General features: G+C 50.5%; 1 protein-coding gene and 1 non-coding gene across 3 annotated transcripts; one reads left to right on the plus strand and one right to left on the minus strand.

Annotated features, from left to right (window-relative positions):
* The first annotated feature begins 68 nt into the window (after positions 1-68).
* PKM (pyruvate kinase M1/2) lies at positions 69-26,385 on the plus strand. Of its 2 annotated transcripts, none has more exons than XM_043919705.1 (11): positions 69-214; positions 11,539-11,720; positions 12,303-12,394; positions 15,119-15,250; positions 15,659-15,845; positions 16,688-16,958; positions 18,738-18,888; positions 19,115-19,267; positions 22,270-22,436; positions 24,778-24,959; positions 25,657-26,385. In XM_043919705.1, exons 2-11 carry the CDS (start codon positions 11,567-11,569, stop codon positions 25,761-25,763), a joined length of 1,596 nt encoding a protein of 531 aa, XP_043775640.1. In that variant the 5' UTR covers positions 69-214; positions 11,539-11,566; the 3' UTR covers positions 25,764-26,385. The 2 variants fall into 2 exon arrangements, with proteins under 2 accessions (XP_043775640.1, XP_043775639.1); XM_043919704.1 differs by lacking the exon at positions 22,270-22,436 and adding an exon at positions 22,819-22,985 and having other exon boundaries at positions 71-214.
* TRNAE-UUC lies at positions 3,890-3,963 on the minus strand. The gene has a single exon. It is a non-coding gene; the product is annotated as a tRNA-Glu (tRNA).
* Positions 26,386-26,510: the final 125 nt, after the last annotated feature.

Genomic DNA, 26,510 nt, shown 5'->3' on the forward strand with positions numbered 1-26,510 from the left:
AAGGTGACTGTGCCCGGCGAGGACGCAGAGGGGCGGGGCCCCGAGAGCCGGGAGCCAGGATTGGATGGGAGGCGGGGCGGCGGAGGGATTGCGGCGGCCCGCAGTCGGGATAACCTTGAGGCTAAGGCAGCGGATCCCCGCATTGGAGCGACGCGTCGCGAGCCTCCGGACCTGTCTGCGGTAGCAGCGCATCCCGAGCCGGACCACGTCGGAGGTGAGCGTGGGGAGAGACTGGGCCATCCGTCCCCACCGGGGCTCCGTCTCCCGGAGCAATGCGGAATGCTGGCCCGCCTGCGCACTCAGGGTGGCGCAGGATCCGGGGCATCTTGGGCTCACCCGGGTGGGATCAGAAAAGAGGAGAAAGGCTGCTTGTGCCTAGGGTCGCCTTCAAAGCCCCCAGCTCCCGCTTCTTCCAAAGGCAGATGGGTCAGCCAGCCCCTTTCCTGCCCCAGTCCCTGACCTTCTCACATCCCCATTCTGGTCCCATTCTCACCTCCCTTTTCCTCCCTCCTCTATCTGGTCTCGCTCTCGTCTTCCTTCCTTTATCCTCCTAATTTGATAGTTTCCTTTCATGCGTCAGTCTCCCCCGTTTCCACTCTGCTCCTATGCCCGTCTCTTTCCCTTCATCCTTATTATTCGCTTCTTATTTTCAACCTGTCCGTGTTCCCTTCATTCTGATGCTTTCTTTGTAACTTCTCCTTGAAACTCCTCTGGCTCCGCTCCCCTGTTCCTCCTCCATTCAGCTGCTGTCCCCTTCTTGTACCTACCCTCTGACGCCCCGGCGCCCGCCCCTCCCCCGCCTCTCTGGTCACGTCCGCTCCAGCGCATCCTTCTGCTGCGCACCTTCCTTCGCGCCACCGGCCTCCTCGCCCCTCCCCCTCTGTTCTGGTCACGTCCGCCTGCTCTCCCGTCCCCGCCCCTCGGTCTCCCATCTCCTGCCCCACTTCTCCATCATAGTTCCCCAGCCCCGGCCTGGAGTTCCGGGGTCAGCTCCCGAAGTGCAGTGGTTTGCGGATGGGCAGGCTGGCTCCCAGGCGGCCCGGAGATGGATGCGGTGGCGGCCGGAGGCGCAGTTAGAGGGTTACATAACCCTTGGTCTAACCCGCTGCAGAGGAAGAAAGGGTGGCTGCCCAGTGGCGCGTTCCTGTTTTGTGCCGTCCAGAATACGATAGTGCGGCCGGAGCGCTGCGCTTGCCCCGGGGGGTGGGGGGTGGGGTGTCCCGGGCTCCATCCCGCCGAGGCGGGGCTGCACGTAGCGGCGCAGGACCCGCCCTGCCGCGCCCGCTCCTCTGGATCGCGAACCACTGGCCTTCGGGCCCGTTACCGACCAAGCATCATCTCCGGCCCGACACGCCTCTGTATGCTGCTCAGAGGCCTCCTCGAGTTCGAGGCATTCACCTGGTTCCCTGCCTCTGCTTCACGTTACTTAACAGCGTTACTTGACAGATGCGCCCGGCTGTAGAGCGCGGAGGCCGCGGGTTGAGGAGAGTAGAAATATTAAGAGCTTGGTGCCACGTACATGCGCTCACTCAATAAAAACTCGTGTAAAGAGTTGTTTGGGGGAGGGCTGTGGAGACCAGACCAGGATGACTAAAATCCTGGTGACCAGCCCACGGAATTCAGTCTGATTAGGAAACAAATGTAAAAGTTAGCACTGATAAGGGCCGTGAAGAAGGTACACACGTGCTTCCACACGTGGAAGGTAGGCACTTCCTGTCTGGGTTTAGGAGGCCTCACCAGGTGGCATCACACGGGGTTTGATGAAGCGGAAAAGCACCTTCCAGTCTGAAGATTATTTGAAGACCCAGTAATGGGTTGGCGTCCCTTGGCTTCTTATCTGTGTTCTTGAAACCCAGGTCACTGATCGTCCCCCGTACAAATGAGCCTGATAACTGAGGTCCAGACATGACGGACAGAGGCAGTGGAAAGTTGAAAACAGGCTTTCAGAAGCAGGTTTAACTCATTAACATACTGATATGAATAAGAGGGAATTCAGCCTCAGGACCTCAGTTTCCCATGTGCAAATTGTACCTTTTTAAATCTTGGTTATTGAAAGGGTGGGTCGCTATAGACACACTTACATGGATATATATTCAGTACTGGGTGCAGTGTCTAATCTCTGGTGAGATGCCTCCAGATGTATTCTTTTGGTCACTGAGCCCAATGACTTCATCCATAATTGAACTCGCGCTCCTCTTCTCGCCATCCTGAAACACAGACTCATAGTTCATCTTTGGGAGTCAGGCTCTATGTAAATACCAGAGATCTCCTAGAAACCAGTCTGCTCAGGGATCCTGCTACAGTGTTGGCAGAGTAATTAACAATGTTACTTTGCTACTCTCCACTTGCAACATGGGCTCTTGGGTCCTGTAGCCAAAGGAAGGCAAGAAGGGAGATGGCTTTCAGCCTTTGGTATTATAGCGTTTGGCTATAAGATTAGAAACAAACTTGCAACCGTAAGACTAAAATCTTCAGGTTCTATTGGCACCTACTCCAGGTATCATTCTGGGATTTGCTCAGCCAGCTGGTGGTGTGAGATTAAGATAAGAGGCAAAGGACAATAGCTTCTTGTTGGCTGTATGCAGGGTGTGGCCACTCCCTCGGGTATAGAGCAGGCCTTAGGTCAGGACTCTACAGCATTGTTAGCAAATAATTCACCCTCAGGTTGCCTGAGGAGCTGTTGGGAATGCAGGGGGGCCCTTCTGAGGGGAAGAGTATGTAACACATCACCAGATCTGGGGGGGCGGGGGGGGAGGCTGTAGGGAAGATGACTCAACCTTTGAATTTTTCTGCTTTTAAGAGAACTGTCTTCGTTGGGTGAGTGGGGAAACTGCACTGTGGTCTTTGCAGGCTTAAAAATCCCCTCTCTTTCAGTGAGTCAAATAATGAAGCATGCATTCCTCCCAACTAAAAGTGTCTCAGCTAGGTGACAAATGGATGGTGGAGGTCCCCAGGCTCTCTGGTCAGTGCTTAAATGCCACGTGGCAGAGCCTCAGGCCCCAGTGATAGAGTCTGCACACCTGTCCTGAGCCCTGTGCAATGGATGTGGCAGCCCTTTGGGGAATAAGCATTGTAGGGAAGATGAATAGCGATGACTTAAAGATTATGTCCTTGAACTCATTTCTGAATTACTAGACTTGAGCCAAAATGTAGGGACATTCTATATAGGACAGCTGCTCTCATTTTAAGCACTGCATTAGAAGTAAATAATTTCAGTGTTGAATTCACAGTTTAACCAAAAGCATTATTGGGTCTTTAGGAATTGCAGCCCCAGTGACTTGGCAAGTTTGGTAACTGTTACTCCAAACAGAGCTAACACCTTAGGGGAGGTGCTTGTGTGCCCTGAGTGTTGTGACATTAATGTGGGGTCACAGGAAATGCCATTTTATTTCTTAAAACTGCTTATTTCTTAATGTTGAGGCAGTGAAAGAAATGGGGAAGTGGTTGAGAGCAGGAAGGTAGAAAGACATGCACCTCTTGCATTACAGACTTGTAATGCAAGTCTACAGGAGTTTTTAATGTCTTCAGGTTTTATGAAGGCAAGTAAGGGTGTGTTATTTTGGCTAAGCGCTAAGACTGAGGTGAAGGCTGGGAGAAATGACTCATTTGACATTAACTTTATTTCTGAATCATTCGGAATATCCACAGTCAAATCCCAGTTAACTGGTGCACCACAGGAATGAGGCATCCATGGGAGCAGAGTTGTCTTGCAACACTGTTGAGTGAGGATCTTGTGAGATATGTAAGTGATTTATATCGCGGCCAGTCCTATAGGACCTTGAATCACAACTTTAAGCTTCAGTTCTGGTACAGATAGAAATAGAACTAAATGAAGACCACTCTTGGGGGGGGGGGGCGTTGCTTTGTGGCACAGCTTGTGGGACCTTAGTTTCCCCACCAGGGGTCGAACCTGGGCCCTTGGCATCGAAAGTGCAGTGTCTTAACCATTGGACCACTGGGGAATTCCCAATGAAGACCATTCTTAATTCTATCATACTTTTCTGAAAGCTTGCTTTTTTTCTCTCTCTTTAACCACAAACTAGCCAAGGACTAGATAGATGAATAGGCTGATTATTTGGGGCTTTGTTAAAGAAGCTGTTTGGGGGGAAGGTGAGCCAAGATGGGTGGTGAGTGGCAGTGTGTGCAGACTCCGCTGGACCTTTGGGCCTCCTCCTGTGACTGCTCAGCTTAGGAGGGGAGGCGGGCAGGGCCACCAAGTGTTGCGACCCCACCCCTGCAGCCATTTCTCCTCTATTGGCTTGTGCTGGTCCGCACGTAGCAGAGCCAGGCTGCCGTAGGAGAGCCAGGCTGCCGTACTTCTGGTGGCCTCTGACTCCCCTCCCCCACTTCTCCCTATAGGCAAAACTCCTGGGGACCGGTAAGCCGCTCTTTCCTGACGCCAGCAAGCTGTGTTTGGAAGTCAGACAAGGGCTTTAGTCGGGGAGATGCCAAGACTAGCTATGACAGGGTTGCTGCTTGTGGCATTTCAGAGTATGGACCAGCTTGGCTGATGGCAGTTTAAAAAAAAAAATTTTTTTTTTCTTATAAAAATTATCTGAAAGGAGCCCCAGCCCTTCCAAACATTTAATCAGCCAACAGATAATATTTAACTGTAGATGAATGGTATCACATCACCCCTTTCTCAGGTGATGAGTGCAGTCATGGCATATGAGACCAAGCCATACAACGTTTTGGAGGAGCACTGAAGTTTCAGTCTGGTTAAGAGGCAGGAAAGTAAAGACTCAAAAGAAAACTATACTGATCTCTAATATCCCTCTTTTGTTATTTTGTTAGAGAGCAGATTAATACATCACCCATCAGATGGGCAAACGTTGTAAGAGTCTGACAGTGTCAAGGGTTGGCAAAGGTGTGGGAAGGCAAGAACTCACTTTATTGTTTAGTTGTAAATTAATATAACCACTTTGGAGAGCAATTAAGCACTATTTCGTAAAACAGAAAGCAAGCATACCCTGTGGCCCAGGAATACACCTCTGAATATAGAAGCCACACCTGCAGAAAGAGACATGTACTAGGAGAAATATTATAGTGTTGATTAATGAGGAGAAATTGGGTTTAGTGGGAAAATGATCAACCAGTAAGGGAATACATAAATAAATGGTCTAGTCACACACTGGGCTAGTATAGCAGTTCATATGAATTAACTAGAGCTGTGTGCCAACTGGATAGATCTTAAATATGCTATGAAAGCAAGTTGTTTGATAATGCCTTACAGTGTATTACTTCGCATATTATAGAAGCAGCAGTATAATAGTATTGAATATAGATACAGATACCCTTAGATGAACTATAAGGATAGAAAATTCATGACCTTGGTTGGGTGTTAGGATGCGATGTGAAAGGGTTGGAGGAACCACCTGGGGATGGAGGACAAATGAATTAGATACAACGGTAATATTTTTTGTAAGTCTAAAAATCTGGATTAAGAATAATTAAAAAAATTTTTTTGGCCATATCTCACAGCATCTTAGTTCCCCAACCAGGTTTGAACCCAGCCCTTAGCAGTGAAAGTGTGGAGTCCTAACCATTGGACTGCCAGGAAATTCCTTGGATAATATTAATGGTCAGTTCTGGGTGGCAGAAATATAGATGTGAATGTTTCTTTCTTCAGTTCAAAACAGAAGCAAACCTATGGTGGTCACTGAGGGGAGAGCAGGCATACTAAGTAGGTCAGTGCTCTGGGAGATCTGGCATGCCCTTCCTCCTCCCGTCCCCTCCTCCTCTCCCTGCAGCTGTGATTGATGCAGGGCAGCTCCTCCTCTAGGTGCTGAGCCAAGGCCTCCCTTTGCTGAAGCTGTCCCTCCCCCTGGTGTAGTACCTGACTTGGAAGGACCCTGAATCAGGGTCCCAGGTCCCTTGGTGCTTCCAGAGTGTCCGTCTCACACCCTGAAGCACTGCCTCATAATCTTAAGTCTAGTAAGGAGCACAACTCAGCAAAAGCTTCGTCTCCACTTCCTCCTCCAGACTGAAGCCAGGTCTCTTCTCTGGGCATCTGTGATCGAACCAGGAAATCCTCAGCATTTGAAATGGTAGCCGTTTCTCTGACTCAGGACTTCCTGCACTGGAGTTGAGTGGTCCTTATAGGGGTGGGCTCGTTTAGCATCAGCTTTTGTGCCCTATTGCACACTCCAATTTGAAATAGGACCTTGGGCTCCTATGTATAATATTTAAGTCATTTAGTTCTAGCTCTGAATAAAAGAGCAAGGGAATTTTACTTAAACCTACAGTGGGCTCATTTTGTTTTGTGTAACCTGGTAACACCAGACTTTGCTTTCTGTTACGGGACCTGTTGAGGAGAGAATGGACTTAGTATTCCCATCTCTTAGCTAAGAACTGCTTGTCCTGGCCCCACTACATATGCAAATATACTGTTATCATTACTCTGTGTAGGAGGATGAAAGGCTTCTCAGATGGCTCAGTGTAAGGGACCCATCTGCCAGTGCAGGAGATGCAGTTTCAATCCCAACTCCCTAGAGTAGGAAGTTGCAACTGACTAGTATTCTTGCCTGGAGAATTGAATGGACAGAGGAGCCTGGTGGGCTACAGTCCATGGGGTCGCAAAATAGTCAGATGCGACTGAGCAACAACAACAAATAGGATGAACAGCTGAGTATTCACTGCAGACCTTAATTAGGTTTTGTAGCTGGCCTGGCATCCATTTTGATCTTGTCACTGCCTTTGTCAGATAAGGGCCAGTCTTGGGAATTATATTTTTCTGCTCCATCACCTACTAACAGAGCTCCTAGAAAGCAGACTGACCTAAATGCCTTGTCCAGCATTTTAAAATATTTATTTATTTCACTGGGTCAGGTCTTAGTTGCAGCACATGGGCTCTAGTTCCCTGACCAAGGATCAAACCTGGGCCCTCTGCATTGGGAGCTCGGAGTCTTAGCCACTGGGCCAGCAGGAAAGTCCCTGTCCAACATACTGTGATGAAAACTTTCTAATGGTTGTTGGTGTGCCAAAGATTTGGGAATCAGACCTCCATGCTGGCTTGGAGACTTGGAGATGTAGATAGCAAATTGATGTCACGGTGAGAAACCACCGTGGGCACCAGATGTCATCATCATTGAGTCAGTCTGTGTGGTGAGGTTGGCATCAGAGCACAGATTGGTTAAAGGTTGGCTTATGCAGATGTGGGCTCATAGGCCAAGCTGGCTTACTAGGGCAGAACGATGTGGGCTTTTGTGACAGCGCGAATCTGTGGACTGAAGCGTGAATCCTTCTAGCACACCCTACCAGCAATACTGGCTCTCAGTGATATGTTGGGTAGTTGTTCTTTTATGATTTCTACCCCCTGGTTTCTAAAGAGTGATCCAAGACTTGTGTCTGGCATGAACAGAACTGTGGCTTCAGAAGACCAGGAGCCACTTGCGAAAGGAAAGGTAGGACTCGGGGCCCGTGGAGCCAAGCCGTCACTTGTGCCTGCTTCCAGGCCTCTGATGGTGTCTCGTTTCTCACAGAGGAGAAATGTCTCTGAGGAGGATGCTACAGCAGGGGCTCGGGCGCAAGATTCAGGTTCCTGTACCCGGGCACGGCATTTGCTGCCGGCAGTGGAGACGCGCAGCTTCCGCTGCCGGCTGGAGGTTGGCTCTGCATGTCTGTGCCTCCCGAGGAGGAGGATGTGAGAATGAGTCAGACTGGCATGAGCTGGGCAACATGTGCTGCCAGGCACTGTCCAGACGGCCAGCCCGAGGGCGGGGAGCTCTTCCCAGAGGCTGGTCCTGAGAAACCAGGGCTGAGGCTGCTGTCCAGAGGCTGGGGGAGTGTCCGGGGGTGTTTTAGGTGGGGATGGGCAGCTTGTGCTCCGGAGAAGAGGCTCATGGGAGGCTTCGGGGCAAAGCTTGAGGGAATGGAAACCCAGCTGGGGACCTGGGCAGGTGACAAAGGTCTCTGGCTTGGTAGTGGACTTTAAGGACATGGTGAGATCTCATAGGAATCTGGACAGACTTGCTGACAAGCCAGCTTTTTTGGATTGCTGGTGGGTAAACACACTCAAATGGCAAGTGAAATTTCACTTGTTATTTTTGTACTTAATAGCCTGGGTGAGCAAAAGATCGGAGCTTGTAGACCTCAGGTTTAATCTGAGATGATGAAATAGTTAGTGGTTGAGCACAGTATATTAATTGTATCTGCTGATAACATCTCCTGCTCTTGAGCCAGCCCTTCTGTACTAGAATATCCTTGTCACAAAGAGTTTGCTCTGATGTTTGAGGGCAGACTAAACAGGAAGAGAAGTTTGTTGGATTGGGGCATGTGACTCAACAGATTTGGGGCACAGAGTTGTCCTGTGAACTGTATTAGCTTTCCTCCCTGGAATAAATCAAGGTTTTACCTGCCCATGCTTCTGCACCATCAGTACAAATAGCAGCACATTAAAGAAGGCAAATAATGTCTTTGAAAGTTCCGCTCTCATGGACCATCCTTTGGTGATTACTGTGTTAGAGTGACTCGGGTTTCTTTTTTCCCTCACTGTGCCATGTGGCTTGCAGGATCTTAGTTCGCCAAGCGGAGATTGAACCTGGGCCCAGGGAGTGAAAGCGCTGAATCCTAACCACTGAACCACCAGAGAATCCCTGAGGTTGATCTTCTTAAGTCAGTGAAACCATCCTGCTGTGTGTGTGATCTAGGGCCTAAGATGCATTATTCCACCTCTACCATGTTTAGAATATTCCTGAAGTACATAGAGTGGCAGTTGAATATGGCACGAGGACCTTCACTTTTGTTTTAATTCCAGCATTTTTACCAGGATGCTTGTAAATGTGTCCTTTTTGAAAGAGGTACATTTAGAATTTTTCTCACGAAAGTAGTATCAGTAAACTTTTTAGTAAAGAGAAGAAAGAAATTTGCTGTAATTCTACCACCCAGATAATATACTGATAATATTTTGGTAGGTATCCTTCCAGTCCAGTTATGTATGTTTAATTTAGTGCCTCCCCTCCCAAAGAAAAGGGGGAGGCAATAGTGAAATGTTAGTAAACCAAGGTTTAAAGAGACTTTATAGGGAAGGGGATAAAGCATTGCAGAGGAGCCACTGACAACCCTTTTACCTGAGAATTTTCTTGGTATTTTCTTGGGTGACTTCGGTGTATTAATTTATAGCATAGCTGAATCTCTAGGAACTACCACTACCTGGATACCTGGTTATTAAGGTGATTTCTCCATTACCCCCAAAGAGCTTTAGTTGCACTCAGCTTTTACCTTAATCCTTGTACAGCTCTGCAGGGCAAACCTTTCTCAGCTCCGAGCAGTCTTTGCAAGTGGGGCCAAGGAGCCACCCTGAGTCAAAAAAAGAGCATTATGTCACCGGAAGTCCAAGCCCAGAGAACACAAGGTATGACACAATAATCAGAGGCCCCAGTTGGGTCTTTGCAAGGAGACCCTAATGTCTCAGGTCTAGAGCCGATCCCACTAATGTCTTTTTTGGGGGCCACACTATGCAGCAGTGGGATCTTATTTTCCCAGCTGAGGATCAGACTCATGGTCCTTGCAGTGGAAGTGCGGAGTCTTAACCACTGGATTGCCAGTGAGGTCCCCAACTGATGATTTTTAAGAAGAGTTACCCACTCCTTGAGGTCACACTGGATGACTCCATTTGCCTGGAGGCCACAGTGAGACCTGTGTTCCAGTGGCCTTGGTGTGCCACCAAGGGAACTGTCTCTTGAGTGCTGTTCCCTTTACAGCCAGACGCACCTACACACCGCAGTAGCCTGGGTGCTACTGTGTAAGCCCAGCTTCCACCCTGAGTGGAGGGAAAGGGACCTTGGCTGCCCAGGCCATCCTGTCAGTGATTCAGAAGCTCTGAGATTTGGTGGGGGAGGGGGCATAGCTATAACTTCAGTTTGACACAGAGGCATTAATAGGTGCTCTGAAACATCATTCAGCAAACACAGGACTACCTCCAAGGTCATGGTGCTAAGATACAAAACCACTGGGTCATGGAGGAGAGGATGTTGTTTTTTGGTGGAGAGGATGTTGTTTTCATCTTGGTACCTGGTATGTTGTGGGGAGTTAGGAGATACACATCGAAAGGAACAGTGTATATGCCATGTAGAATAGTTGGCTGGTGTCTTATTTTCTTGTTTTTAAAGGTGTAGTTGAGGATCTATAGCTATCGGTTTTCAACAGCTTATAGGAGCTTCACTTATAGTTGGTCACAGAGCTTCTTGAAAGTGACAGACGGCTTTAGATGCATGCTGTGCTCCAGCCACCCAGAGAGGCCACACAGTCAAGGATGAAGGAGGAGAAAGAGTAAGAGTTACATGTATGGGGTGCCTTGGTTTGGAGCCCTGAGATTTTGGAGGAGGTGGGACAGGGCAAAAGACAGGCTTGTTCTTGTGCCTTGGCTGCAGCACTTGGGCACAAGGATTTGAGAAGGAGCAGCCCTCGGTCTGAAAACCAGCGAAAAGGAATGGCATTCTAATGAGGACTGCAAGCTTCTGGCTCATGTGCTTACCTGATGAGTCTTCAAACACTGCCTGGAAGCGTCTCAAGTCTCTGTCTATAATCAGCTAACTAACTGAGTTTAGTTGTAAAGTCAGCAATGAAGAAAAACAAAGGTCTGGGCCGTCGTGCCCTGGGTCAGGCTTGTGACCTGGGCTGATTAATTACCTGGAACAGATGGTCTTTGTTACTGTGAGTAGTGTGCTTTCCAGACTTAGAAAGGGAATGGGTAGTGGGTCAGAAGATCAGCCTGGAAAGGATTTGACAAGCAGTGTTAATTTCTTCAATTAGTGCAATAATTTTAGAGCCAGGCTAGGCCCATTGTGGTTATCCTTGGTTTTGCTTGGAATGTGCTTAAGTCCTTCTGACTGAAATTACCAGATGTAGTTTTTAAGTACAGATTCCTGGGGAAAAAAATATTTTACATTCTTGGTTCAGGTTGGACTTACCTGTCCAGGGATGGGGTTTTTTGTCTCTCAATGGGCCGAGGCATACTGTCCAGCCTAGGGTGAATCGAGGAATGGACTTATGTGTCCCTGTGGGTTCGTGAAACCTAGGACTCCAGGACTAGGAGGCTACCTGAATAGTGGTTGTCTCCACGACCAGGAAAGTCACTTTGGGTTTGGGTGGGGATTGTTAAGAGAGAGTATGGGTGCCACACCCCATAGCAGGTGTTTATAGCTTTGAGACAGCTTTTCACACAAAGATCTACATTGACCATGGTACTAAGCTAGGGTGAGTTGTCTGTATCCCTGGAAGACATGTAAAATGGTGTCATTTACAGGATTAGCAGGGAAGTTGTCAAGATAGACGTTAGCCCAGTGTGAGGGAGGTGTGTGCTTAACATGTGCCCAGGAAGTACATTCATTGGTAATATGGTTTTGAAGTCTTTCCTACTTGCTCATGATAATGTGAGCCCATGGCCCGACTTGCGCACCCACGTAGGCAGAGCGTGGCGCGGCTGGCTGCCTGTGTCTTGTGCCCAGAGCATGCTTGTTGAGTTAATGTGTAAGCAGGAAGCAGCTTCTGTGCTAAGCTATATATTAGCCACTCAGACAGATCACACTCTCTCTCCAGTTCCTCTGGACCCAAGACATCAGAAGCCATGTCGAAGCACCACAGTGACGCCGGGACAGCCTTCATTCAGACTCAGCAGCTGCACGCGGCCATGGCCGACACCTTCCTGGAGCACATGTGCCGCCTGGACATCGACTCTCCGCCCATCACGGCCCGAAACACCGGCATCATCTGCACCATTGGTGAGTACGGGTGCCCACTCCCTCGGAAACAAGGGCTTCCAGAGACAGCGATCTTTTCTCCCCCCAGAAGACTAAATGTAGCAAACCTGGGTTCTGAGCAAGATGCTACAGAGAGATTCTTAGGGGAAGTGAAGTCATGGACTTGGCCGCTCAGACGTGTCCAACTCTTTGTGACCCATGGACTGTAGCCCACCAGGCTCCTCTGTCCATGAGATTTGTCAGACAACTGGAGTAGGTTGCCATTTCCTTCTTCAAACTGAGTTTATAGGAATTTGCAGGATGGAATTCATATGCTTTATGTGTTCTGCTAAAGGTAAAATTTAGAGGGTATTTTCCATGGCAATTCTTATTGGTTCTGAGCATCTCAGAGACCTAGGAAAGATCTTGTGGACTCTGTTCAACCAAAATGCTGTAGCTGGACATCTGACTGGGCTTCAGGGAGAACATAGAGGGCTGGCTACATTTTACCTTGGTTATTAAGAGTTCTTTAAACTGAAACACACTTGAAGTGTTAATCCTCTTTTGGATAATGAACACTTAATGACTTTCAAACATTTTTTTTGTTTGTTTTTTCTGAATTAGGCCCAGCTTCACGAGCAGTGGAGACATTGAAGGAGATGATTAAGTCTGGGATGAATGTGGCTCGTTTGAACTTCTCTCATGGAACTCATGAGGTGAGCCTCGACAGTGTGGCCTCTGGGGCAGCTTGTGGGAAACAGGGTGGGCATGCCATGTTTATTTAGCCACAGTGGACCAGGCAAGAAAAAGTGGGGAATCAATGGGAAGGTTGTCTTCACCAGCCCATCCCTATTGTTCTCCACGCTCCCCCACCCCTACCCCTGACATCTCAAGTGGCCAAGTCTCCTTAAGCAAAGACAACCTGCTTTGTCATCGGCCATGATTCTTCCCAACACCTGTGCTCCATTAGCCCTTGATAAGGAAGGCATGGAAGGGTTTTCCTGGGATTCCCTCTAAGCCATGGGGCTTGATACTTCTGCACCAGGGTTTCTGTAACAGCTCATAATTGCAATGATGAACCAGTAAGTCACCCTGCAGGTTATCCTGGCCTATTTTAGACCCAGGATAAATGGGGCAGGTCCCAGAGAAGGGTTGGGTCCTGGCGTGTAGTACCCCACTTCATTAACATTGTGTTCCCAGCCTGTCCCTTCCCAGGGGTTCTGGTACATTAAAGTAAAATAAAGTCCGCACACTTGTCCAGTGATCTGGGAGGAGTGTGTCAGTACTGGGGCTGTTCATGAGCTGACTTGACCCCGGGGACCAGGTGGCCTCTGTTGGGAAGTGCTCCATTGTGCTTCTGTTTCAAGATCAGAACAAGCTTATTTTGAGAAGTGTGTGGGCTGCCTGAGGAACAGTGCCATGGGATTTCATACCGGCATTGATAGAAGACTAATGGGTGAGGCAAACTCTTGCTCCTCTTGCACCTGTATTTCCTGTTCGGAATAAAGAAAATGATGCCCTGTAAGGTCAAGTGGTAAGGGGTTGCCCTTTGGCATTTGGAAGTTGGTGTTAAGTTTAAACTAAAAATAAAGCCTCAGGAAATGCAATCCAAGAACTGTACGCCTCCTTTCTGGAAACATGAGAATGTTCATCGTAGGTTCCCTAACCCATGTTCCATAAACAGCCTATATCCTCCAAATGTCACAGGGACCTGACCAAGTTCAAAGGAACTATGCTCAGCAGGCCCCCTGGGGCAGGTTAAGAAGCCCACAGATGGCATTCTTAATTTTCCAAAGGTGAAGAGTCCTCCGCAGGAGACACTAGGCATTCCTGCAAGCCTTCGCTTAGCCCAAAGAGAGAGGTAGAGACATCAGTGAAGGTCCATTCACAATTGATCCCTCCTGCTGACTTGTGCCAGGGTCTGCTGTGTGCAGGGGAAGGAGCAGAAATAGCTTTTAGGAAGTTGACCTTTAACTAGGCTTTATGGCCTCTTCCATCCAGTAAAATAATACCACACAGCTCTGAAATGGCAGGGGGAGAGGGTGGTATCTGCACCTGTTGGAGGGGGCTGGCTCAGAGGGTCTGGTTTTTTAAACAAGAGGCATTTGGGGATTATCTGTGCTTTAACGCTTATTCCCAGAGTTGGAATTTGTTTTCTTTTTCCACACTGCATGGCATTAGTTCCACAACCAGGGATCAAACAAACCCAGGGCCTCTGCCTTGGAGGCACAGAGTCTTAACCACTGGACCACCAGGGAAGTCCCTTGTGGGTTTAATTTGAGGTTTTTGACCAAGATGAAATTATGGAATCAGGGTTTTGGAAACTGATCTGAAATATTAGTTATATAATGTAAACAGTTACAGTTTGACAAATAGCTGAGACATGCTTTTCCAACTTTTGACCATTTTTAATACTCTACTAATCAGAACATTGGATTTGCTTTCTGTCCTTCACTCAGACAGAGGGACATCTACCATCTGATCTCTTTTTTCTGGTTTTGTTGTTACTGCATGTGGTCTTTTGGCAGCTCTTGTGGGCAAGATGTGTCGTATTCTCAGGTGCCACTCACCTGGATGGTGTTGGTTGAAGGATGAGGCCCACAGTGTGTTGAGTTGGGAGCCTGTGTTATCAGCAATGTCATACTGATAGCACTAGGAACTTTTGCCATCTTGGTTCTGAGTCCCTTTTTAGTCAAATAGTAATGGCTAATGGGAAAGAGGAAGGGCTTCCAAGGTGAGACTGAAGCCAGGATTTATTGCAAGTGAGAAATAGCAAAGGTCAGTTAGTTCAGAGAAAGGCTGTGTTCCCACCTCTCCATGTTCCATTTCCATTTCTAATCAGACTGGAGGAAGTGATTGTCAGAACCAGGCCTGCATGACTTGAGCAACGTATTTAATTTGGGCTGCGTCAGCTTAAGTAAATAACTGAGTTTGAATTGCAGTTGTAATCGATAGAGAGTAGCTCAGAATTATCAGATCTATCAGTCTAACTCTGGTAGCCAGGGCAGTATTATCCAGATACAAGGTCTTTTACCCCAGTTGTCTGCTTTATTTGCTGAGGGTATTTGTTAAAGCCTTGGGGTGTGGAGGGGGAGGAAATAAGCCTCTTTTATGTTGACATGTGTTGCCACCAAAAACCATTAAAGGTATGGGTGTAAATATTCTAAAGTTCCTAAGATTTGCCCTTAGAGTGGGTGACGGCGGTGGTAGAAGTGGGTGGAGAGCTGGCGGGAGTTTGCTTATAGCACAGGGTGCTCACCTTGGTGCTCAGGGCTGACAAGAAGTGGGTAGAGGCGAGGAGGTTGATGTAAGCGGGTAGAGGATGCTCGGTGATGGAGGCAGTGGTCTAGAATCCTGGTGATCGGCTTCAGCGCTAATTCTAGATCCCATAGTGTGGGATGACAGATGTGGAGCTTATCATCTCCCCGCTTTCCCCCCAGTACCACGCAGAGACCATCAAGAATGTACGTGAAGCCACGGAAAGCTTTGCTTCAGACCCCATTCTCTATCGGCCGGTGGCGGTGGCCCTGGACACTAAAGGACCTGAGATCCGAACCGGGCTCATCAAAGGCGTGAGTATCCTGGGGAGAAGCAGGAGAGAAGGCGTAGGGGACCCAGAGCCCAGAAGCCACGTTTCTCAGTTTAGGTCTATAAATGAGAGTTTTATCCATCACTGCAGAAAGTCTTCTTTGATCTGCTTTGCTAAGAAACAAACACTAGAAAGAAACCTCTTTTACATTCAAAACCTACTTTTGGGGAGCAGCTTATCTCTTCCTCTTTAGTATAACTGAAACACTGTAGGTTATTCTTGGGTTATTTCCTTGAAATAGTTAGACTGTATGGTTATTTCTTTCCAAGGAAAAGGCTTTATTGTTACTTCCAACTGAAGTTTAATCCTGGTCCCTAGAGGAAAAAGCTTTTCTCCTGCCAGGAAGGCCCAGCTTCTTTGAACTTGTGGTTTGCTTTCTTGCCTGCTGCAGAGCGGCACCGCTGAGGTGGAGCTGAAGAAGGGAGCCACGCTGAAGATCACCCTGGACAATGCCTACATGGAAAAGTGTGACGAGAACATCCTGTGGCTGGACTACAAGAACATTTGCAAGGTGGTGGACGTGGGCAGCAAGATCTACGTGGATGACGGGCTTATTTCTCTGCTGGTGAAGCAGAAAGGTAGGGACAGGAGTCAGGGTCTGATTGTTTAAAACTAGCTCCCATCTCTAAATGTCTTTGCCAGAAGATAGGAAGGTTGTTTGGCTGGCAGAGAGACTGAATGTATATAGTCTCAGGACTTCCTTTCTTTTTTCAAATAATCTATTTATTTATTTTGGCTGCGTTGGGTCTTAATTGTAGCACATGGGATCATTAGTTGCAACACTGGACTCTATTTGTGGCACATGGGCTCATTTCTTGTGGCTCGAGGGTTTAGTGGCTCTACAGCTTGTGGGATCTTAGTTCCCCCACCAGGGATCAAGCTCATTTGTTCTGCATTGCAAAGTGGATTCTTTTTTTTTTTTTTTGCAAAGTGGATTCTTAAACACTGGACCACCCAGGGAAGTCCCAGGGGTTCCTTTTATAAAAAAACTCCTATCCTCAAAAACAGATTTCACTCCAATTCAGTTGTACTCTTGGAGAGCAGATGAGAAGCATTTTTTTCACCTATCCTCACTATTTGAAGATTTGCTTCCCTCCTTCATCCACTTAATATGGTGTCTGTAGGACTCCAGTGTGCCTGGGAATGATAGCTAAAGCGATCCGCTCCCTTCTAAGCGTTTTACATGTAGACTTGTTTAAATTTTGAAACAACCTAATGAGTAGATACTATTATCCCTGAGACACAGAGAGGTTAATGGACTTGCCCACAGTTGGTCGAGTTGGAGAGTGAACCCGGGCAGTGTGGCTCCACCACCCACCATGTGCTCCTTCCCAGTTCTCTCTCCTGGGGAGAGCCTGCCTCCCGGGGAGGACACGTGTGCCCAGGGCTCGGCCTCCTCACCCTGTTCCATTCCGTGCAGGCCCTGACTTCCTGGTGACGGAGGTGGAGAATGGCGGCTCCTTGGGCAGCAAGAAGGGCGTGAACCTCCCTGGGGCTGCCGTGGACCTACCTGCTGTGTCAGAAAAGGACATCCAGGATCTGAAGTTCGGGGTGGAGCAGGATGTGGATATGGTGTTTGCGTCTTTCATCCGCAAGGCTTCTGATGTCCATGAAGTCAGGAAGGTCCTGGGAGAGAAAGGAAAGAACATCAAGATAATCAGCAAAATCGAGAATCATGAGGGAGTTCGGAGGTAAGTCCCCCACCTCCTTCAGCCCCAGCCCAGCTCTCTGCAGAGCAAGATGTAGCCTGTGAACACCTGGCCACCCGCTCATTCGAATGAGCCTCTCGGACTTACTTCAGACCCACTGCCTCAGGATATCCTATGATAACTGGTAGGCTTGCCAGGTGGCGCTGGTGGTAAAGAACCCACCTGCCAATGTAGGAGTTGTGAGTTCGATCTTTGGGTCGAGAAGATCCTCTGGAGAAGGGAATGGCAACCCACTTCAGTATTCTTGTCTGGAGTATCCCATGGACAGAGGAGCCTGGTGGGCTCCCATCCATAGGGTCGCAAAATCAGACATAACTGGAGTGACTTAGTGCGCACGCCTGACGTTGGTATTGGTATTTCAAGCGGGTAAAAAAAGCTGCCCAGATGATTGGGCTGCCAGCATCTTCACATTGTTCCAGGGAACAGCACTGGAGAGGGACAGGGTCACCACCACCCCCAGGCTCAAGAACCATGTGTAGTGCTCCTCCACTCGCCAAGTTTGCTGGAATTGGGGGCCACCAAGGGGGAAGACAGGCTCTCGGGAAGGGGCTCCTTCACTTGGGAGCTGTGTGGAAACTCAGGGCTGAAGCACGCGACCTCCTAGTCTTCCCTTGGAAAGCAGCGGGATTGGTGGTTGGGTCAGCTCTGGCACAGTACCCGTCTCCCTGGGGAAAACATGCCGTCCTCCTCTGGTTCTGCGTGGTCCCAGCACTGCTCCACTGCCCCCCCAGTGCTCGCCGGGTAGAGCCACGTGAGTAAGGCCAGCGGGGTGACATCTGCTCCTGCTTGGCTGCCTGCTCAGACCCGGCACTGGCAGCCCAGGCTTACTGGGGCAGGTCAGGTGTGTGCATGGGAGGGGTGGGCGGGGCAGCGCTGCCCACTCCTGTGGCCTTGCCATCCTTAGCTTTGTGTCAGTGTCCGTCGCACTGGGAGACCTGGGGCCCTCCCTCTGCCACCCTGATAAGCCACAGGTACCTGCTGACTTTGGCTTCAGGCCAGGCAAAGCCGCATGCTCGTGCCTTCAACACACCGGGGAGGGACCTCTGAAGGAGCGGCCTTCCAGTGTCCTTGACGGGAAGAGGCCGTGGACCTTTGTGTCAAGAGCAGTCAGCCGCCTTGGGTTCCATTTCTACCCCAGCAGTGATGACTGAAATGAAGGTGGTAGAGAGAGAGCTTAAGAGGGACCTTATGGGATGCAGGCGACACAGAGAATGAACTTATGGTTACCAGAGGGGAACGATGGGAGGAAGGAAGAGTCGGGGAGTTTGGGATGGACCTGTACACACTACTGTATTTAAACTGGATGACCCACAAGGACTGCTGTATAGTGCAGGAAACTCTGCTCAGTGTTATATGGCAACCTGGGTAGGAGGAGAGTCTAGGGGAGAGTGGATGCACGCCTGTGTATGGCTGAGTCGCTCTGCTGTGCATCTGAAACTATCAAGACATGGTTAATCAGCTGTACCTCAATGTAAAATAAAAGGTTAAGGGAAAAAAGAAGGGAACCCAGGGAATTTTGGAAGAGACCCAGCCACCTCCCCTTCCCCTCAGTGAAGTGTCCATCCTGGTGCTGAAGAGTCCAGCGAGCAGAACTGTTGGCCCCCTTTGGGGGACTGAGACAGCTGAAACACCCCTGTGATGATGTCATGGGTACTTGTCCTGGTTGCAAGAATGACCAAATCAGAGAATCCCGGGAAACTGTGTCACCATACTCGAGGCCCCTGTTCTGTATAACCTCTGTCTCCACAACTTGCCTGTCAGGTTTGACGAAATCCTGGAAGCCAGTGATGGGATCATGGTGGCGCGAGGTGATCTGGGCATTGAGATCCCCGCAGAGAAGGTCTTCCTTGCCCAGAAGATGATGATTGGTCGGTGCAACCGAGCTGGGAAGCCCGTCATCTGCGCCACACAGGTGTGTGCCTCTTCCTGAGCGCGCATCCTGTGCAAGGAAGCTCTGGAGGCTACCCAGTCTCTTCCCATGGACCCTGCCCCACATCATACACACACCTATTCCCCCGCCCTTCTGCCCCCACGCACCTACACAAAGCCGGACTCTGTACATACATGCTCTCCAGGGGGTCACCTTGTGTCTGAAGACCTCCCAGGCCACATCTCACAAATGCTGTGTCCCCTCCCAGATGCTGGAGAGCATGATCAAGAAGCCTCGCCCTACCCGGGCGGAGGGCAGTGACGTGGCCAATGCAGTCTTGGATGGAGCCGACTGCATCATGCTGTCCGGAGAGACGGCCAAAGGGGACTACCCCCTGGAAGCTGTCCGCATGCAGCACCTGGTAAGTCCTCCCTGCTGGGGGTGGAGGCGAGCTCCAGCACATGGGACACCTTGTACTGTCACCTTCTATGTCCTTTTATTATCCTCCAAGTCACAAGCAGAGTGAGGAGGTGTGTGCTGGGGTCGTGGAGGTGTCTGGTTTTTTTTGGGTTTTTTCGCTCTTCTGCCTTCCTGCCCACACTGGTCTCCTAGTCCCTTCTGTTCTGGAGGCGGCCTCCTTCATCACACGTAGCACAGTTCACTCCCGTCTTCGGGGCGTGACTCCTTCCCTTGCTTGAGTCCTGGGATATCTGTACTGCTTCCCCCTTGGCAGCCTAGAGGACCTGAGCACCTCTGCCCTGTTGGAAAAGTCCGAGAGCTCCTGCTCCCAGCCGGCCTGTGTTTGGCTTCCATTTTGATTCCGCATCTATCCCCAGCCAGCGCCTCCCCCTGGACGGGGCCTGCACTGGAGGCTGTCACCTGCACTGATCTGGCTGTGAGCTGGCCTTGCATGGTACCTGCAGCAGCGCCTGCTTTGCTGAGCTGTTGCACTCACCCTAGATTAGAAGTGGGGTTTAAGGGAGGGGTGACAGGCCCACAAATAGAAACAGGTGAAAGGCTGGCTGATCCCAGCTTGCCCTGGGGTGAGAGTGTCTGGAGGAGCCCTAGTGGCTGCTTCTCATTCTCCCGTGGGAGCTGGCTTTTCTTCTGCTGGACCACGTCCCACAGCCTGGCAGCCTCTGCTCTAAGGCATCCAAAAGAGGAACACAGGGGTAGGTCAACAGGCCTGGGGAAACGAGCACTACAGGTGACCTTTCACAAGGGTCCTAGGTGGCTGTTGATGATGTATAGCTCAGCAAACTGTTTCTTTAACCTTCCTGTTCATTTTCCAGCCAGCAAAGGACCCCAAGCCCTTTGTGTGACATCCCTCCGATGCATCCCCCCAAAAAAAACTCTGGACTAGATACCATCCTTTCCTTCACTTTCTATGTGATTAGGCTCAAGTGGCTTCCAAAGAAGACATGACAGTTACAGTGAATACTTTTTCAGGGGTGAAACAAGACATCTTGACTACGGATGTCTTCTGGTTTGTCCTTGGTGTTCTGGGTGGATTTGCCCATAACGAAATCAGTAGAGACCAGCGCCTGCCCCTGGGACAGCTGTGTTTTCCTGGCTGATGGCCAACCTATGTGTGACATGATTATTGTTCTGATGCTCATGCACTCCAGGCTCACGGTACTTCCCACCTGTCCCAGTGAGTCCTTCCTCTCTCCTGGGAGATAGTGACCTTGAACCGGCCCCCTCTAGAGTGGTTGATGTTAATGTTTATGGGTCTCCATATAGAATTATATATATATGTAATGATAACTGCCTTGCTTAGTCATGTGGCCCCACGGCCTCTGAGACCTTGACATGATAGACTGTAGGGACTTTGTGTCTTTGGGCACATCATTTGACCTCTCAAGGCCTTATCTAAGAAGTGAATTAGATGGGATATGTTTAATTACACCCTTTGCGTTAAATTGCACTGCTATTATAAAATGTCTGCTAAGAACCTTATGCAGATTCTTAACCTCAGTGAGGTCGATGTCACCCCACTTTTATGGATGAGGGCACATGATAATAGAGCTTGAGTTTGGACCCAGGTCAGCTGACTCTGAAGCCAACATTCTCACTTCTAAGACATCTAGCAGATCAGGGCAGGTGTTCCTGTGGGGCCTGTCCTGGGGTCAGAGACTAAGAACCAGACTCTGGGCTCTGCAAGCATATCTGTGTTTCCATACCCAATCTTTCCTTTGAACAAACACCTTAGAACTGTAAGACTGGGATTGCATGGCCCTATTCTGGAGGTGAGTTACAGGGTTTGGGCCTCATGGCCCAGGTCTCTCCTGGCCATGTCACCAGTTAACACTGGCCAATAGCTTCCCTTCTTAACTGTCCACTGCTTTCTCCTGTATCTAACTGATGCAATTGATGTTCTTAACTATGGGCTAGGCAGTACCAGGTATGGTTCTCTTTCCTTTTCATGTGCCCTGTCCTTTTGGGCTGCATGCATTCCATTCTTGCAGGAAGAAACCCTTTAACCTAGCAAACTCAGCCACTCATTGGCTTATCCTGTCCGATTAATGAGATGGCGTTACTGATTCTTCCCGCACCCATCATTGTCTAAGACGCATTCATAACTGCATTATAACCCTCTAAAGCTTAAGTTTTCTAATTCTTGGTGTTATCTGAGCAGGTGGTCTGTAAATAACCTAGTGGCTTTCTCATGGGTGTTTTAATCATTCGATTTTAATCAAAATGCCTTGTTAAGCTTACCTGTGTGCTTCCACAGGCACCTGTCTCTTCACATGGCTGTTCAGTATGCCCCTCACAAGCTTGCCAATTTCCACCTGCCTGCTTAGAATGTGGTCAAGCCGCGTGTCCTTGGCTTTGACCCCAGCTTTCTAGCGCTGCTCAATGTGCTTCTACCGCAGGCCACTGGAAAGGCAGGTAGTATCTCTGTGTCTGAAGCCAAGCAAGCACTCCATGTGTGCATGGAGGAGGCCAGGCACGAAGCCCTGTGGTAACCAGGCAGCCATGTGAGGAGGGGGGGGCCTGTTCCTTCCTGCGAGCTATGTCATGAGGCAGCATGGTCAAGGCCTGCCAGGGAGCCGGGGAGGGGCCCCAGCCTCCGCATGTTTCCATGCTGAGGCGTTAGAGCCTGCCGCCATATTGTCTCCCTCCACCCGCACCACCAATCAGAGAGACCTACCAACATCAAAAGATCCTTCCAGAATGGAAGAACCAGTTTCCCCTCTGATGGAGGAGAAACAGTAGCCACTGATGCTTGAACCTCCCTGAGCAGGCTTTCATCACCCTGCCTCTTTGCATCTGCCTGAAGGAGAGACTTAGCCAATTAACCTAAGGTACCTTCCTGTCATTAATTCCCCATTCTGTCTTTCCATGTTGTTGTCTCTCGTTTGTTTTTTCCCCCCCTCCTTCTTCCCTCTTCCTTGCCTGCCCTCCCCCTAAACCTTACAGATAGCTCGTGAGGCTGAGGCAGCCATGTTCCACCGCAAGCTGTTCGAAGAACTTGCGCGAGCCTCAAGTCACTCCACAGACCTCATGGAAGCCATGGCCATGGGCAGCGTGGAGGCCTCATATAAGTGTTTAGCAGCAGCTTTGATAGTTCTGACGGAGTCTGGCAGGTAGGGCCCCGAGGGCAGGTAACTCTGTAGGATGAACAGCCTCTTGCTCCAGCCACTCTAGACGGCAGCCAGGGCCCAGCCCTGAGCCTGGGACACTCCTCTCATCTGCAGGAAGCCAGCCAGGGAGGTCAGGGCAGGACAGGGCCACAGGGTCCTCCGGCTCAGAAGGCACAGCCACGTCACAGGCACCTGGTGAGGGGCTGGTTCCTGCAAGTCTCGATCTCACTCAGCTCAGAACCTCCAGTGATCGGGCTGCTCTTGGCCCCTGCACCCAGGGACTTGCTCCTCCCCAGCTGTCTGCGACTCTTCCCCTCCCCGTCCCGTGTGACACGGCTCTGACAGCTCTGTCCCCCTCGTCCCTCTGGACGGATGTTGCCCCTAGATTGCCCGTGAGGCAGAGGCTGCCATCTACCATTTGCAATTGTTCGAGGAGCTCCGTCGCCTGTCACCCATTACCAGCGACCCCACCGAAGCCGCCGCCGTGGGGGCCGTGGAGGCATCCTTCAAGTGCTGCAGTGGGGCCATAATCGTCCTCACCAAGTCTGGCAGGTAGGAGGTGGCAGTGGCTCCCTGGGAATGCCCTGCCCGGTGGCACCTTTCCTTGGGGGTCCTGGGAGCTGTGCCCTGCACGGTGCTCCAGTGGCATCCAGCCAAGGTAAGACCACTCGGCCTGCACCCTGGACCCTGCAGGGAAGGAGTCCCCTCCCCCTGCCCCGCCCAGCCCCGCAGCCAGGCTCTGGGCCCTGGGCCTGAAGGACAGGACCCCAGGCAGCCCTCATGGGTGTTTGGAACCATTTGGGTCCAAAGCAAGTTTATTAAAACCTCAAAACGAGCTAGACTTCGTTAGATAACTATAGGTAGCCTGATGACAAGTGGTTATTTGATATTGGAAAGCTGTTATTAAAAAGTGAAGGACCACCAGTTTTGCTTCTTCTAGCTAAGTGCTCTTTAAAAAGTCCAGTTGGCAAAATGAGTGCCATTTGCTGACAATGCTGTTTGGTTGGTGTGCCTGTCCCATCTGTCTTCGAGTCCCAAAGATAAGTGGGTGCTGCCCAGGAAAGGTCACTGTGCTATCTTACTGGCACTCGGGCCAGGCAGCCAGGCTGAGACCTCTACTTGGCCTCTGGCACGAGTCCACTCCGAATCCAGGACATCAAGTTAATTTCCCTTGCTCCCTGGACCTGGGGGTGTGCTGCTCCTCCACGGGGCAGCTAGGGTTTCCTGGAGGAGGCGGGTGGAGAGGAGCAGACAGGAGCAGCAGGTGGGGCTGCCTTTAGGACCGGGACACAAGATGTGTGCCGAGTCCTTCAGAAGAGGGCTTAGGATAAAAAGCTCCAGCCGTTAGGGTTGACCTTTGTGAAAAGGTCCAACCATCGCTACTTGGCTATTTTTAGCTCCAGTCTTCTGGGGTTTCACTCTCAGCGAGTCCTGACTTCAGCACTTGCTTCCCTCTGAAAGCCTTGTATGGAGGCCCAGCCTTAGGCAGGGCATCGTCTGCTGTGACATGGGTTAAGTTTCCCTGACAGCTGTGGCGTGTCCTCATCACTTGCCTTCTGAGCTCCAGTTCCCCCTGCCGGCAGGCCCCTCCAGCTCCTGAGACACCAGCCCCTACAAGTGTACAGTGTCAGTGTTGAAGGAAGCTTCCAGCCTTTGAGCTTTAAAGGGGTCCAGTCCCCTCCAGGGGATCCTTATAGGCAGAGCCTCCGCCACTGACACTCCCATCCCCTAGTCTTGCCTTCTGGGTAGCACTTATATTTCTGAGCCTCAGCCTCCCTTAGATACTCAGGTTTGACTCTGGGGCTCTACAGCCCAGTTACCGGAACTGTTTCAGGGGCCTGGGGGTCATGTGGGGTCAGGAGAGGGCACAGCAGTAGGGAAGACTTATCTTGTAGATCTCTCAGGCGGGCTGGTGGTCTCTGCTCCTGTTTTTTTGCAGATGTCAAGTGTCAGGTGCTATTCACATGCTGCTTGGCTTGTAGTTGTTGCTGGCAGCAAGAGAAAAGGGTGTGGTGAGGTTGGACAGGGCTGCTTCCCTGTGCCAGAATGGAAAAGTTCAGGGGATGGGGGAGTCTGCCAAGTATGGGCCATGTGGGGTAAATGGGTGAGACTAACCATGCTGGGTCAGTATGATCCTGTGGCCCTGGCCTGTCGGAGGGGTTTAGGGTAGCATAGCTGTGAGGAATCTTCTATGGCAGATACAGGCTGATGGGACACCCCAGTCTTGGGAGCAGATGTTGAAATGGCCAGAGCCTCAGGCTGGCAGAGTTGGATTCCAGGGTGAGTTGTTGCCGAAGGCCCTGAGGGGACTGTTTAACCATCTTGTCTGCCTGCCCCATCTCAGGTCTGCACATCAGGTGGCCAGATACCGCCCCCGGGCCCCCATCATTGCTGTGACCCGGAATCGCCAGACAGCTCGCCAGGCCCACCTGTACCGCGGCATCTTCCCTGTGGTGTGTAAGGACCCAGTGCAGGAGGCCTGGGCTGAGGACGTGGACCTCCGGGTGAACTTGGCCATGAATGTTGGTGCGTGTCTGGGAGGGAGGGCTCCCAGTGGAGGGCTGGGGACGGTGCACTGGCTTCTCTGAGACCCTATTGAAAGAGGAACATGCCGGCCTTTGGGGGCAAGAGCTGACCTCACTGGAGATGTTCTCTGGTTCCTTCATCCCAGTCGCTGGAGCCCTGGGCTAAGGTCAGGGCAGGGAGAGAACCTTTCAAGTGTGGGGCTGAGCAGCCCAGGTTCTCACCTCACGTTCTTTGGGAGTGGGACCCAAAGCAGAGGATCCTGGTAATCACCTTTGTCCATTCTTTGGCATTTGCTCATTATTGTGGGTTGTTTTGTTTTTTTTTTTCCCATAAAATTAACCAGATCTACACTTGGGGCCAGTACACATTTAGATTATGTACTCAAATGGCCTTTGTCACGATATAAAAGTAGGATGTCATAGGATGAGAGGAAACAGCTAGCTGTGACCTTGGGCTGGGCTCTCCACCTTCTTGGGTAGAAAATGAATGATGTCCAAAGGTCCCTCTGCCATCTGAGTGATAAGGAAATAATACCAAGGCCTCCCTCGTTCCCTTTGTCTGGGCTGTGAGGCTAGCGCCACCTTGTGGTGTAAGAAAGTAAAGGCCTGTCAGCCCTTCCTCAGTTGTGGGGCACTCTCCCAAGTGTATACCTTCTTGGCTTAATTTTTCATTTACCAGCTCTCTTCTCTTCCTCCAGGAAAGGCCCGAGGCTTCTTCAAGAAGGGAGATGTGGTCATTGTGCTGACCGGGTGGCGCCCTGGTTCCGGCTTCACCAACACCATGCGTGTAGTTCCTGTGCCGTGATGGACTCCGGAGCCCCTCCTCCAGCCCCTGTCCCACCCCTCCTCCCCAAACCATCCATTAGGCCAGCATTGCTTGTAGTGCTCACTTGGGGCTCACTGGTGGGCTGGGACGCCAGGGAAGAAGATGAATGCCTCTGTGAAACCTGGCTGGTTTTAAGACTCTGCTTGGGTGGGGTAGTTCAGAGCTGGGCCACCCATCACATGGCTGCATCCAAGCAAGGGGTGAAGGAGGGATGCAGGCAGGACTGGAGGCCCCAGAGATTCACACAGAGGGCAACAGCTCCTGCTTCCCTTCCTTTGTGTACCCAATTCAGTTCCTGTAGAAAATGGATATCCAGAGAATTCCCAACCCTGGCCCGGGATCAAGAGTAGGGGCCTTAGGGCATGGGGCAGTGGTTCCAGTTTAAGTAGACTCTGGCCCTGGCCCTTACTTGCTTCTCCAACCCCCTCAGCCTCCCTCAGTCTCACCTTGTGAACCGTATACTTCTCTTCCTTCACCCAGCTGTTGCTGCAGACAAACACTCCACCCCCCCCCCCATCTTCCATTTCCCCCACTACTGCAGCCGCCTCCAGGCTTGTTGCTATAGAGCCTACCTGTATGTCAATAAACAACAGCTGAAGCACCTGTTTCCTTTTTTCTGTTGGGGATGGGGGGGTGGTTGAACCCTGCCCTCTGAGTGGGGTGAAATGGCAAGAGCCCCATGGCTCCTGACAAGTGCTCCTGTTGGGACTCAGGCCACCTACCATC

The sequence above is a fragment of the Cervus elaphus genome, chromosome 12 (assembly GCF_910594005.1).
Source record: "Cervus elaphus chromosome 12, mCerEla1.1, whole genome shotgun sequence".
Lineage (NCBI taxonomy): Eukaryota > Metazoa > Chordata > Mammalia > Artiodactyla > Cervidae > Cervus > Cervus elaphus.